This window comes from Balaenoptera borealis (genome assembly GCF_965194805.1).
Source record: "Balaenoptera borealis genome assembly, chromosome: 18".
Taxonomy (NCBI): Eukaryota; Metazoa; Chordata; class Mammalia; order Artiodactyla; family Balaenopteridae; genus Balaenoptera; species Balaenoptera borealis.
Genome location: NC_138877.1, coordinates 2,109,667 through 2,122,634, shown reverse-complemented (window position 1 = coordinate 2,122,634; position 12,968 = coordinate 2,109,667). Strand labels below are relative to the sequence as shown.

General features: G+C 41.2%; 1 protein-coding gene across 6 annotated transcripts in view; it reads left to right on the top strand.

Moving 5' to 3' along the window:
• The window catches only part of XPO4 (exportin 4), a 110,878-nt gene that overhangs the window by 49,811 nt on the left and 48,099 nt on the right, over window positions 1-12,968 (top strand). For 4 of the 6 annotated variants that reach the window (XR_014236793.1, XM_082364907.1, XM_082364908.1 and 1 more), the window contains 3 exons: window positions 6,262-6,374; window positions 10,679-10,836; window positions 11,067-11,241. The exons of 1 other annotated variant lie outside the window; for it this stretch is intronic. Coding sequence is in view for 4 of the 5 variants with exons in the window: in XM_082364907.1 (XP_082221033.1) it covers window positions 6,262-6,374; window positions 10,679-10,836; window positions 11,067-11,241 (446 nt within the window). In the remaining variant the exon portion in view is untranslated. The remainder of the gene's footprint in view (window positions 1-6,261; window positions 6,375-10,678; window positions 10,837-11,066; window positions 11,242-12,968) is intronic. One more of the 6 variants, XM_082364909.1, reaches the window with a different exon arrangement.

Sequence of the window (12,968 nt, the reverse complement as noted above, 5' to 3'; positions counted from 1 at the left end):
ACCCAGTTGCTCCACGGCATGTGGGATCTTCCTGGACCAGGGCTCGAACCCGTGTCCCCTGCATTGGCAGGCGGATTCTGAACCATTGTGCCACCAGGGAAGCCCCTGCTGCGGCTCCTGATATGCATGTTATACACACTTCTCTCCCATTTGGCCCACTTCTCTCCCATTTGGCCCACTTCTCAATTGTAATTTTCCTTTTGTTAGCTTGCTGGAGCAGTACCTGTTTACTGCTTGTCTGGAAGCTCAGGAAAGCACAGGCTGTGTTTTGTCCACTGTGTTGTCCGCACCGTGCAGTATCTAGCATGTAGTAACAGATGCCTAACAAATATATGTTTTAGTTATTGAGGCAAGGTGATTCAGAAGTAGTGTCTCAGTTCTTGGATGTTTGTTTATGCTGCTCATATTGTTTAGCCATTAGCTCACCTAGCGTCCATAAATGCTTAGGGGTTTTGGCAATGCTAATCATAAATGACAATATCGTTTTGTAATAAGAATGCTTGGCAGGTATGTTTGGTATGTTGGCTTCAGTAATAATTCTTTTTTTAGTTTGGTTACACTGCCTTTTATTGGTATTCTATTTTTGTGGATCTGATTTGGTTTTGGTAAAAAATTTTTTCAACTCAAGCTCTTGGGGAAAGCTAACTAGATCATAAAATAGTAACGGGACACAGAAGCTTTCACCTAAATTAGGATTTCCAGTAAAGCCGACGTTACTATTTGGAGGCAAGGCTTTGGAAAACATTCAGGTGAGGTCAGTTCTCCTTTATTTCAAAGGACTTTGGTTACTTGGACTAAGTGCTGTGTGAGACCGGGCTCAGTGGTTCCGTGCTGTGCCAGAAATAGCAGTTTTTGTTGTTAGAAAAATTAGTAGTGACAGAGATTAAATATATAAGAAGAAAAGCTGGGCTTCCCCTTGCTTCTGAAATTTTGTTTTACTGATGAGGTGGGATAAAAAGAATATGGGAAGATGGGGAAATTAAAGTATTCCTTTTGTAAAATGTCCATTGTTGCTACAAGATCTTCCTGTATTGTGAAGTTCTTGTAAGAATAGGCAGTGGAGATGTTCAGACTTTCCATGTTTGCCTGAGGGTAATTTGTAGCTGTTGTGTGCCTTGTTTGTTGTTTTACTGCCGGTCACCACCACAAGATGATCCCCACCCAGAAGGTGTTCATAGATGGACTAGGCCTCATTTGCATGCGAAGGCCCGGTGTGTTTCCGAGGTGACCTCCCCCCTTCTGTTAAGAGCACGCACTTACAGGTCACACTGTGTGGTTGGGACAGAAGACTTTGTGGGTTTATCCAGTGGCAGTCGTGGCCGCTGCGGCTGAGCTCTGTCCTCCTGGCTCCTCGGGCGTGTGTGGCGCTGGCCGGCGTGTCCAGGGCAGGGCAGGTGCTGCGTGTCTGTGCCTCTGGTTTCTCAGGAGCGGGTGAGCTTCCCCAGCAGAGAGCTTTAGAGCTCGGTAGGATGGCCGTGGGAGAAGGGCCAGGAGACGGAGAGTTAATTCTTCAGTGTGTGTGTGCGCGGTTGAGTTGACTTCCAGCTGTGACTGATTTCCAGGGGACTGAGAGCGCAGAGCTCAGAAGACAGGCTGGCTTTTCGGACTTAAGAATTGCAGCCTTGCTCACAGACGGGCTTGTACGGTGTCCAGTGACCGGAGAGTCCTTGTATGGTAGCTCCTGGTTCTCGAAGTTGGTGAAAACATGGGAAGGTGAAGTGATGTTGATGTGATGACAGATTTTTAAAAAGACATAGGATTATTAAAGGCTGAAAGCAGCTCTCTGTGGCTGTCGTGTGGGTTGAATTTTATTTGATCACAAATGAATGATTCTGATACAAAATATAAATTACCTGAGTTTAGTATTTATTTTAGAAAAATATGTAAAGCCATAGCCCCAGAAAATTCTTGGTTTAAAATCTGATTTGAATTTTGGTAAATGATTGCTATTTAATGGTATCAATCTGGTGTGACTCATATGTCTCCTAAAATCTGACAAGCATATAATAAACGATCAATTAGTAAATAATCACTTCATTGTCAGACTTCTCTTTTATTGGTAATATATTTGGATAAAAAATAAAGCAATATAATGTTGATATTATGACATTATGGCTGTTAAAAGTAGTTCTGTAAACTGAAACTTTTGCAACTTTTAAATAGGAACCTGCTGTTTTATTAAAACTGTTAAGAGACTATTGCTTTGTAGAACAATTTTTTGGGAAAAGTTATTTTTGGATATCAGGAAAAGAGAAACATGATTAACATTTGTATATCATAGTCTAGGCTTGGAGAGAATTATAGGTTATTAAACAAGAACTTGAAAAAAGTAAAGATTTTTGAGAAGAGGAGGAATAAAGGAAGACGCAAAACTAGGAAAGAAGGAGGAGATACTGCTTTATTTAAATTTTAAATCATTTTAAAAAATATTGTCTTAAGAGGAGAAGTGCTAGAATTTTAGTGATGGTCTTCTCCTTGTTGTTTTTAAAGTATTCTACATTAAGAATTATCTGGGGAGAAGTGGTATTTTTGGGTCACTTATACATAGATACAGAAATAATTGGTAATACCAAATTAAAAGTTGAATTGAATGTGCAGAAACGGTCCAGATCTGCATGTGACAGTCTGTTCACACTGTGATAAGCTTCTAACTAGCTTTTTTAATTGAAAAGTAGTGCATGCGCCTTCCTAATAACAGTATTTCAGGCAACACAGAAGAGCCCTTATTCCCTCCTCTTTACAGGCAGCACCTTCAGCAGATTCACAGTTCAGTGTGCTGACTACAACGTGTGTTTCTTGTTTGAATAGCACTGTTCTTAAAAATTTGTTCCATTCATTACTGTACTGTTCTTTTTGCTGTTTTTATGTTAAGTTTGTATTAAAATGCTTTTGAAGATAATTACATGTTCTTTTCGTAGAGAGAGAGAGATTATTTATAACTGAGTCATACAGTTGTGTCTCACTGTACACACTGGAGCACGTGTTCATTCTTATTATGAACAACTGGTACTGGGTGGCAGTGCTAGGCTGGCTGGTAAAAGGGAAGGTGGGTTAGTCTGCAGTGCTGTAGGGTAACTCTGCAGAGAACAGTTAGCGTGGCCACTTCGCCAGGAGCGCTACCAGTGAGCTTTCTTAATAGGAGGCAAATGTCATGCCAGAGGTAAAGATCCTTTCCAGGTTTGGAGTTAAAAACAAAACTCACATGGAAGTTTAAAATAATTATTGGAGAAAAGTGTTTTATGATTGTGTCAGATATTAAAGTCTCAGATCTCCTTGTGCTGTGGGCAACATGTAAGGAATGACTTCTAAAACCATGCTGGTCGTCGGCTTTTTAAGAACATTTGGCCATACAGACTGGGCACTGGGAATAGTGTGTTTAAAACCGACCAAGATCAAGAGAAGCTAACATCAGGATTAAAAAAAATAAATAAAAGATTTGAGGATTATTTTGCACCTGATGTTTAGGTGAGCAATTGCATTTAATTCCATCTCATAGCTGGAAAAAAGGCTTCTCTCAAACTTACATCCTTCTGTTTCCTCTTAATATAAGTAACTGATATCTACAAGTATTTATGGAGTGTCCACATTTTGTAATTGAATGAAAGATAGGAAAGAGATCTTGGTCTAGGTCTCATTTCCTTTTGTAATATTTATTAATCTTTGACATTAATCAACTCTCACTTGCTAAAGGACCTGGACGACCCCCTCGCTGTTTTGTAACTGGCAGGCTTGGTCAGATGCAGGACTCTTCACTCACTTGAAATGAGCTTTTCCACATTTCCAAGACTAGCGAAGTCCATAAACACCACTCTTTGCTTCCGCCCCCAGCACCCCTCCTCTGTGTCGGGCCTCTGAGGGGCCTCCGCTGCTCCTTACCTGAGGGCTGCGTGCATTTGCTCTGCGCAGGTGGCTGTGTCAGCGAGACCCAGGACAGGTGGCCTGACCGTTTTATTACGGTTCAGTGACTCTGTCTCACATCCCACCTAAGGTAAAAGTAAAATCATGACGCCGTTAGTGAGCAGATAAAGTATTAAGACATTCTGTTATTTTCTTCATGGAAAGTGTTTAGTGATTATACACATATTTTGTTTGTTAGATTTGGGTGTCTGACAGATAAACAGTTTATTACCATTTTAATGTCAGATTGCGACTCCTTAAAAAATGTAACTAGATTGCCATAATTTGTGCATCTTTGTTCAACGTAGTATTCAATATAAGTATTTAATAAATACTTTTCATTACTGAACAATTTATATACCAAAAAATTGCCTTTTCATTGATAAAATAGGACATTGAAAGTTAAGGGAATTAACCTGGAAAAGAAGTGGAATATTTTTTATGAAGTACAAAAACTTTATCGCCTTACTCTCAGGTGCTTTATTTCATGTGCTTGAGCCTCCTTGTTTTATGCCCCAACTCTTACTGTGGAAAATTCCAAAGGTGCACAGAAATAGAATACCCAGCTTCACCAGCTGTAAGTTTTATTTCCTCTCTGCTCTTCCACCCCCAGATTGTTGTGAAGCACATCCCAGACATCAGATAATTTCACCCACCAACGTTTCAGTTTGTTTCTCTGAAGGATAATCAAGCCCCCGTTTTTAGACAACACATGGAAAGACCTAGTGTTTAGCTGTTGTGTTGTCTTCTGGGTGAGAGCCCGGTACTAACAGCCTCACACCAGCTAGGTGCCTCGCGAGAAGATGAAGTCGTTCTAGAAGCTACGGACACACCGGTGGCTCCGGGTCAGGAGGCCCCGCGCTGATGCTGTTGCAGAGTCCGGCAGCTCCTTCCTTTTGGCCCCAATTCTCCCTGCCCTCCACAAGGGGGCAGACAGAGGAAGAGGAAAGTGAGATTTAAAGGAACCTGGTTTGAGTTTCACTTTTATTCAGCAGTTAAGTGGAGTCATAGAACATTTCTGGAGTGATTCTTCAGAAACAAGCAGTGGCTTCTTTTCTGAAAGAACTCTTGGTGCCCCTTTTGCTCTTCAGACACAAAATAATATTAGATATTTTAAAAGGGGGTTAAACAAAAATCTTTTTTAAAAACTTCCATAGCGTTGCCTTTAATTTTCTCTGTTAATGATTTGGGCTTTAATGGACGTGTAGAATTTGAACTTACATCTAATTTTTGCAAACCATAGTTTGGATAACTTGTTGAAATTTCTCATTGGGTGATGAGAATGGTCTAGCTCAGGGGTCCCCAACCTTTTTGGCACCGGGGACCGGCTTTGTGGAAGACGGTTTTTCCACGGGTGGGCCCGGGGGCGTGTTTCAGGCGGTGATGCGAGCAACGGAGGGAGGGGGGTGGTGGTGGTGGTGATGGGGGATGGCAGATGAAACTTCACGTGCTCGCCCGCCGCTCACCTCCTGCCGTGCGGCCCGGTTCCTAACAGGCCGCGGGGCTGATGCCGGTCCTCGGCCGGGGGGTTGGGGACCCCTGGTCTAGCTGATGTATTTCTGTTGGGCATTTGATGAGCGTGGAAGGGGTGTAACGCCGTCTGTGCCCAGACAGCTTTCTCCTTTCCTGAAACCTCAGTCACCATGTCCGTGTCCTTGAATGAGTTATGTTCACAAACACCTGCAGGTGTATTTTATGGTTACTCTGTGTGGTAAAGACGGTGTTCTGTTTGAAGCAGCTTGACAGTGAACACCTGAACATCATAAGCGTTGCTTTTTAGCCTGGGATAGAGTTTTATGTAAAGTGATAATTGTCTTTGTGTGGAGTCGGATACTCTGATGTTTGGAAGTTCTTCTTCTTTGGTAGGATGTGTATTTGCTCTTCCTGGTCTCTTTTTTGTTTCCCAGTAAATGTATTTCTTTTGGGAAGATGCTATTTTTCCAATTAGACTGTACGAGACTCACATTTTGTATAAGTGGTTTTAGCTGCTGTAAGATATTGAGGGACATGATGGGATCAACATGTAGAAATTGGTTCTTTTCTTGCATGTGATTTGGCATCTGTTTTGCGTTAGTGTTTCTCCTCCTGTTGCCACCACTCAGATCACCTGCGCTCAGACTTTATGTACCCCTGCAGCATGACATATAATTATGATGAAACTGTTATCTACATTCCTCTAGCATTCTTTTTTCAGCACTTAATGCCTTTTATTCCTTAGCTTCAGGCGTGAATTATGTAGCATATGTGAAGAGGCTTAAACTGTTTCCATTACATTCTTTCTGGATGGCTCTGTTATATTTAGGATATACTTACATTTTAGACAAAGTCGGAATGTTATTGTGGTTGACCTTGACCCCAGCTAACTGGGCAGACATTATATAGCCATGTTTGAGTCTTCGCAAAATGTGCTCCTGAAGCCCACGGAGTCCTGGCGGGAGGCCCTTCTGGACAGCAGGGTCATGGAGCTTTTCTTTACCGTAAGTCCTGCTCTCCCTCGCCACAGGGAAGCCACAGAAAAGTGCCGCGGGAAGAATGCGTGCTTTTGTATTTTTTTTAAGTAAATCAAGACAGATTGCTTTTCTCCTCCATAGCCTTCTCTCCTGATCAGTATATTTGCTTAAACAAAGATTATATAGAAATGTTTTTGCTGATTTATTAAAATGTTATATAATTATGAAGGGTTTAACGTCGTAGAGCTCAAGCTTTTTGGTCTCAGGACCTCTTTACAATCTTAAAAATCATCGAGGACCCCGAAGGGCTTTTGTTTATGTGGGTTATAGCTGTTAGTGTTTACCACGTTAAAAATTCAAACTGAGAACTTTAAAAAATAATTTATTAATTCACTTAGAAATAGCAATACCAAACCACCGCATATTAACATAAATAACATTTCAGTGAACAAATAGCTCTGTCTTTTAAAACAAGCAGACAAGAAGTTTCGTGAGAAGAGTGGCACTGTTGACAGTTTTTCAGACCTCTCCAATGTCTGGCGTCACAGAAGACAGCCAGGCCCTCTCCTCTGCTGCTGCGTCCACCCCGTTGCAGTGTTACAGTCACGTAGAACGTGGGTGTGTGACGGTAGGAATGGAAAAGGCAAACACTGCCTTAGTGGTATTATGAGAGTAGTTTTGACCTTACAGACAACCTGACAGGGTCTCAGGAACCTTTGGGGATCCCTGGGCCACACTTTGAGAAGTGCTGTTCTAGAGCAGTACACTTTTTGTGTACTGATTAGCAGCCATGGGTTAAGTTAGTGTTACTGAATAACAGTTTATTTCAGCTGTAACTTTCAGTAGTCCTGTTTATTGTTTACTAAATATCAAGAAGTTAGAAGTGTGCTCCCATGTTTGCCCAAGAGGGCCCCCCAATGTAATAGTCAAAAGCTGGGGAAAATATGGAAAATACGTGGGGTGTGTGTGTGTGTGTGTGTGTGTGTGTGTGTGTGTGTAGTATGTGTGTGTGTTTTGGATACAGGCTTGCAGACGTAGGGCAAGCATACAAGTTAGGTATAATGACTGGGGCAAAAGTCCAAATAAAGACCAATTAAAAAGAAAAAAGAAAGCTATTTTGCTAAAGCCCAACCATTAATTATAGTTTACCTTTTCATGTGTTTTAAAGGTACTATTCACTAGCCTTACAAATTTCACCCCGAGGTGTACATAAAAATATTTTTCTATAGAAATGTTCAGACTGAGTATTACCTTGCATTTTCTTCTTTAAATCGGAGAAATGATGGCTAAAAATGTTATCAGTATCAAAGATAATTGTAACTACATTTTAACATTCTGTTGCCTGACTCTGGCAGAAATTGTTTTGATGCGTATCCAAGTTCAGTTCTCTGTGTTGTTCATTTGACTGAAATTGGATCCCGTTCCAGCAGTTTTTGAAAAGGTGAAAAACTTGCTGGCAGTACTGGCAACAGCTCCCCTGTCGGAACAGCTGTCTGGACGCAGTAGACAGCTGCTCCTGTCAGCTGTGAGCCCCACATGCAAATAACTTCTGCATCTGAAAGTTAACCCCTTTCACCTTGTTATTTTAACAGTTTTGTGTTTGTGGCCTGTTACTTTCATGTACGCACTTTATGAACAATTTTAGTTTTGTTATTTGTTAGAAAAATGTCAGTGACTAATCTTTTTATTTCAGTTTTTTTTTTTTAAGTTTATTTTCAATTATGTGAATTCATTGCCTATTTGAAGCAGTTTTCCACTGCATGTCACTTTTTCTCTAGATTTGAATCGCTGCACTTACGTGTACTATGTCGTGGCCTCGAGACCCAGATGTGACCCGTCTGGGTTCAGGAGACCTTAGATGGCCTTCTGCCCCCTGCAAGTTGACAAACTTCTCCAGTTTTCTTTTTTCCATTAGGTGTTGGAGAAACCACTCTCCTTAGTCTTTCCTTTTTGACATATTCTTCCTGATCTCATTTATGGTCTCTTCTTACTCTGCTCGTTGGATAAATACTGGTGTTCCTATCTCAGTTCTCAGCTTTGCTGACTGTGTACATGTTCCTTGGGCTTCTTTTTCCACTCGTAGCTCACCGAGCGCCACTTCTGCACCAAGGACTCCTCGTCTGTATTCAGCACGGGCTGCTCCTGTGTCCCAGAGCCTCGTAATCCCCGTGCTGGGCCCTGTAACTTGGATGCCCGAAGACGTCTCGGGTTCAGTGTGTTCCCGTAGACTCAGCGTCTTACTAACGTACTGTTCTTTGTTCCTGGTCCGTATTTCTTGTCTTGCTCCTCCAGTCACCTCCCTGCGTCTTCCGCTAGACGTTGCTTTTCTTTATCCCTCTGCTTTTCCCTATTCAGGTGGTGAATTCAGGTTTTAATTTGTGTAACATAGTTCAGATATGGTAGAATTCGTTTGTAATGGAAGAAGAGCAAGAATCTACCATGTTATATAAGAATCAACCATTGATTTATCATGTGTTTTATGTGGTTCATATTTTAGGAAACATAAGTATGCCCAGTAAAGTCAGGCTCTGAGGACAGTTTCTTATTTTTATTTTATTTAATTACATAATCCATGTTGGCTATTCCTTTTGCTTCCTCATGTCTGGACCAGGATCGAGCGACCATTTGGCTGTGTGGGTGGAGAAGCAGCCCTCTCTGGTCCCAGGTTGCGTTGTCTCTGTCATGTTTAAATGTTGATAAGGTTAAAAAAACATGGTGACAGAAATGTAGTTACAGTTTTCAGATAAGGAACTTCAGAATAAGTTGTGTTCAGAAGTTCTTGAATAGAATGGATATATGGATTTGTGATTGTACTTTAAATTTACTATATATAAAACTTAGAATGTATTTTGAAAAACCCTTGTGTTGTTCTAGACCAGGGATTGGCCGGGTAGAATATTAGGCTTTGCAGGTCATTAGTTCTCCGAGGCAGCTTCAGCTCTGCCCTCCCAGTACAAGCAGTTACAGCAAAACTTCACTGACGGCTGTTAAAACGTGAATTTTGTATAATTTTCACATGTCTTGAAATATTATTCTTTGGTTTTGTTTTTCCCAACCACATAAAAAGGTAAAAACCATTCTTATCTCACAGGCCACACAAAAGCAGGCAGGAGGCCAGGTCTGGCCTGTGGGCTGTGGTTTGACAACCCCTTTTCTAAACCCCTTTTAGCATGTCAGTAGATGAATTAACTTTGTAACTTAACAGCGAGTTTTTAATATTTTAAATTTCTTAGAACCTTAAGAAGTTCAGGAATTAAAGATTAATGGAATCAACCAGTGAATTAAGGGTTTATGAGTGTTCACTGTGTCCCCGCACTGTACCAGTGAATAGTTGGGAAACATCCTAACTTCAAGTAATTTATAAATGATTTGCAGAGTCAGAGTGAAATTACCTGACACAGAGAATAAATGTTTAAATTGTGTGACACTCAGAAAGCACAGAGATTTGTGTAGGGAAAGAGGGGCTGGAAAAGTCAAATCCTTGTGGAAAGTAGAAAGTGGCCACAGTAAATGTGGTGGATTAAGATAAACAATTACCTGTGATTTTTCTGCTAAAAATATTTTCCCTGGCTGTTTTAATTATGTAAGTCTGAGAATATTAATGACACTGTAAAATTGGGGAGCAGTATTTTGGGAGTGTTTCCTTCATCGGAACACTGTATGCCAGGTGTTTCACCTCAGTATTGCAGCATTGAAATAAATTCTACATGAGGTTTAAGGTGAATTTAAATATAATTTAAGTAAAATTTAAACATTTAAAAAATTTATTAATATCAGTGATATAGGATAAAATGAGATTCAAATAAATTGTAGGCAGTATCAGAGTTGATGAAAGACCATGTTAATACATTGTTTGAATGAATGAATTTCTAGGGATTGAGGGGCATGTTGGTTTTGCGAGTGTGTAACTGTCTGCTTCCAGCGAAGCAGCATCTATATGCTCTTGCCCGAACTTTGCTAACTTTAGCAAGAAGCTGCAGCGAGGCATAGTTAGCATAATACAGATGACTGTCGTTGCTGCTGTTTTTAGAAGAAGCAGTATGTCTGACTGGCCGGCATCTGTTTCTCTCTTTGTCATAACACGCCGGAGACAGTTCAGTTTTCAAAATGTAGGTAGCTCTCCACTGACAATTAATTGGTATGTTTAAAATCATGGCCTATAACATAAAATGGACTGCGGGACAATTTCCAAATTTACTTTAACTCGGGAATTAGTTTTCTAGAAATGCTCGGCTACAGTGACTTTTCCTCTCACCTCGTTTGGCACGATAGACGCGTGACCCTCACAAAAGAAGAATTTATGTTTATGGATTAGCGATTCTTTCTGACAGGTCCATCGGAAAATCAGAGAAGATTCCGACATGGCCCAGGACTCCCTGCAGTGCCTCGCCCAGCTAGCTTCTCTGCACGGGCCCGTCTTCCCCGACGAGGGGTCCCAAGTGGATTACCTCGCACACTTCATTGAGGGCTTACTGAATACCATCAATGGGTAGGTATCCTGGCCCTTAGAGCCAAAAAGGAGCTTCAGTTCTTCTTCATGATTCACAGTGGAGGAAAAAAGAAACTAGCGATTCCCCCGCTTTTACATTTTAGAGTAGAGCTATACGTGTCAGTTGAAATGAGTACACAGAGACGTGCCTTTGAAAATGAATGGGTGCATGTTTGGAAACGAGGTACCTCTGCTCCGCTTAACGCTGACGCTCATGCCTTGGGTTGTAGAATTGAGATAGAAGATTCTGAAGCCGTGGGGATCTCCAGCATCGTCAGCAACCTGATAACCGTGTTCCCTCGCAACGTCCTCACCGCCATTCCACGCGAGCTCTTCTCGTCCTTTGTGAGCTGCCTGACGCACCTCACGTGCTCTTTCGGGCGCAGTGCTGCACTGGAGGAGGTGGTGAGTGGCTCTGACCGAACCGCGAGGTCTCGCAGGGGGACCTGCTCTGCCTCTGAAGCGTCTCTCATGGCCACTGATTGTTTTAAAGGAGTGCGTGTTTGTTTATATGTGCAAATCATTTGGCCATCTGTGCTCGGGAACATGACTTCTTAAAAATTTGTGTAAAATCACTTTAGTAGACTAAATTTTATTTGTCTCAAGATTTTATTTTATTTTATTTTATTTTTTTAATTTTGGCTGCGTTGGGTCTTCGTTGCTGCGCACGGGCTTTCTCTAGTTGCGGCCAGCGGGGGCTGCTCTTTGTTGCGGTGCGCGGGCTTCCCATTGCGGTGGCTTCTCTTGTTGCGGAGCACAGGCTGTAGGCGTGCGGGCTCAGTAGTTGTGGCTTGAGGGCTCTAGAGCGCAGGCTCAGTAGTTGTGGCACACGGGCTTAGTTGCTCTGCAGCATGTGGGATCTTCCTGGACCAGGGCTCGAACCCGTGTCCCCTGCATTGGCAGGCGGATCCTTAACCACTGCGCCACCAGGGAAGTCCCTGGTCTCAAGATTTTAAGTTGAGATAATTTAGTACCTGAAAGTAGGAAATGGAATGAAATGTTTTTATTAAAAACTATGTTGAAAGCCATTTTAATAATAAACTCTTTAAGTTCAAGGGGTGCTAGGAACTTTATGGTATGGTTGTGATTGTGTATAATTTTAAGTGTTTTTTGAGAATTTAAAAGTCTTGGGCTTATCTGGAAATTATGTAAATATAATTTGGTTCAAATAATTGTAACCCTGCTTATTTTGATTAATTTTTTTTTTTTTGGTGCTATGGTTTTAATAATATATCTTGGTAAATTTTAATTTGCATTAAAATTAAGACCAATTACTGTAGTAAAGATGTTTTTTGGTACAGATTTTTAAATGCTTATCTTCCACATGTTATATTTAATTTGGAAAACTCGTACTAAACTCCTTGACAACACAGCTGTGTTTGTTAACAGTTACTGGGAATAACTACGTTAATCTTGGGAAGTAATTGATTTTTTCCCTACCAAGTAGTTATTAAATTGTTGAAACTAATTTTTCTTTTTTAATGAAACGTAGATCCTTTTCAAAGATTGTAAGGGTAAAAAGAATATTTGTAGACCTCTGATAGAATTTCACGTTAAGTCCTAATGGTTGTTTTGTTGGGGGTTTGGCAACACGTGTGGGAGTGATTTGTGCCCCTTCAGAGGTGTCAGAGCACGAAGAACTAGGGAATGACTGTGTTCACAACAGTGGGTGCCCCAGTGGTTTGACGGGAAAGGAACCAGGCCAGGAAGTTATTTATGTGTTGGAAAGTGTAGGTCATGGAGGAATAGAAGTTTACGGGCCTCATATGTGAGGTCTGAATTTGTAGGGAGAAAAATTATGTACTAAGCATGGAAAATAGAGGGAAATTTTAAGTATTTAAGCTGTACTCAAACTCTTTTCAAATGATCACAAATTCTGAATCACTTGGGTTTCACGTAACATCCCCCTTTCCCCCACCCCTCCCCCTTGGTTAAACAGCACGTTGATCACATGTTTAGAAACACAGCTGCCTTTTATTATAGTTTGTTTGTGGGTTAAGGGTCCTTCTAGAGGAATTGCTGGAAGATTTGTAACATTCTTGGCTTGCAGATTTGAGGTTTAGAATTTATTTATTTTGCCTAGGGGACTAACAACTTGGAAAACAATTTTTCTGCCGAGGTTTGACCTAGAA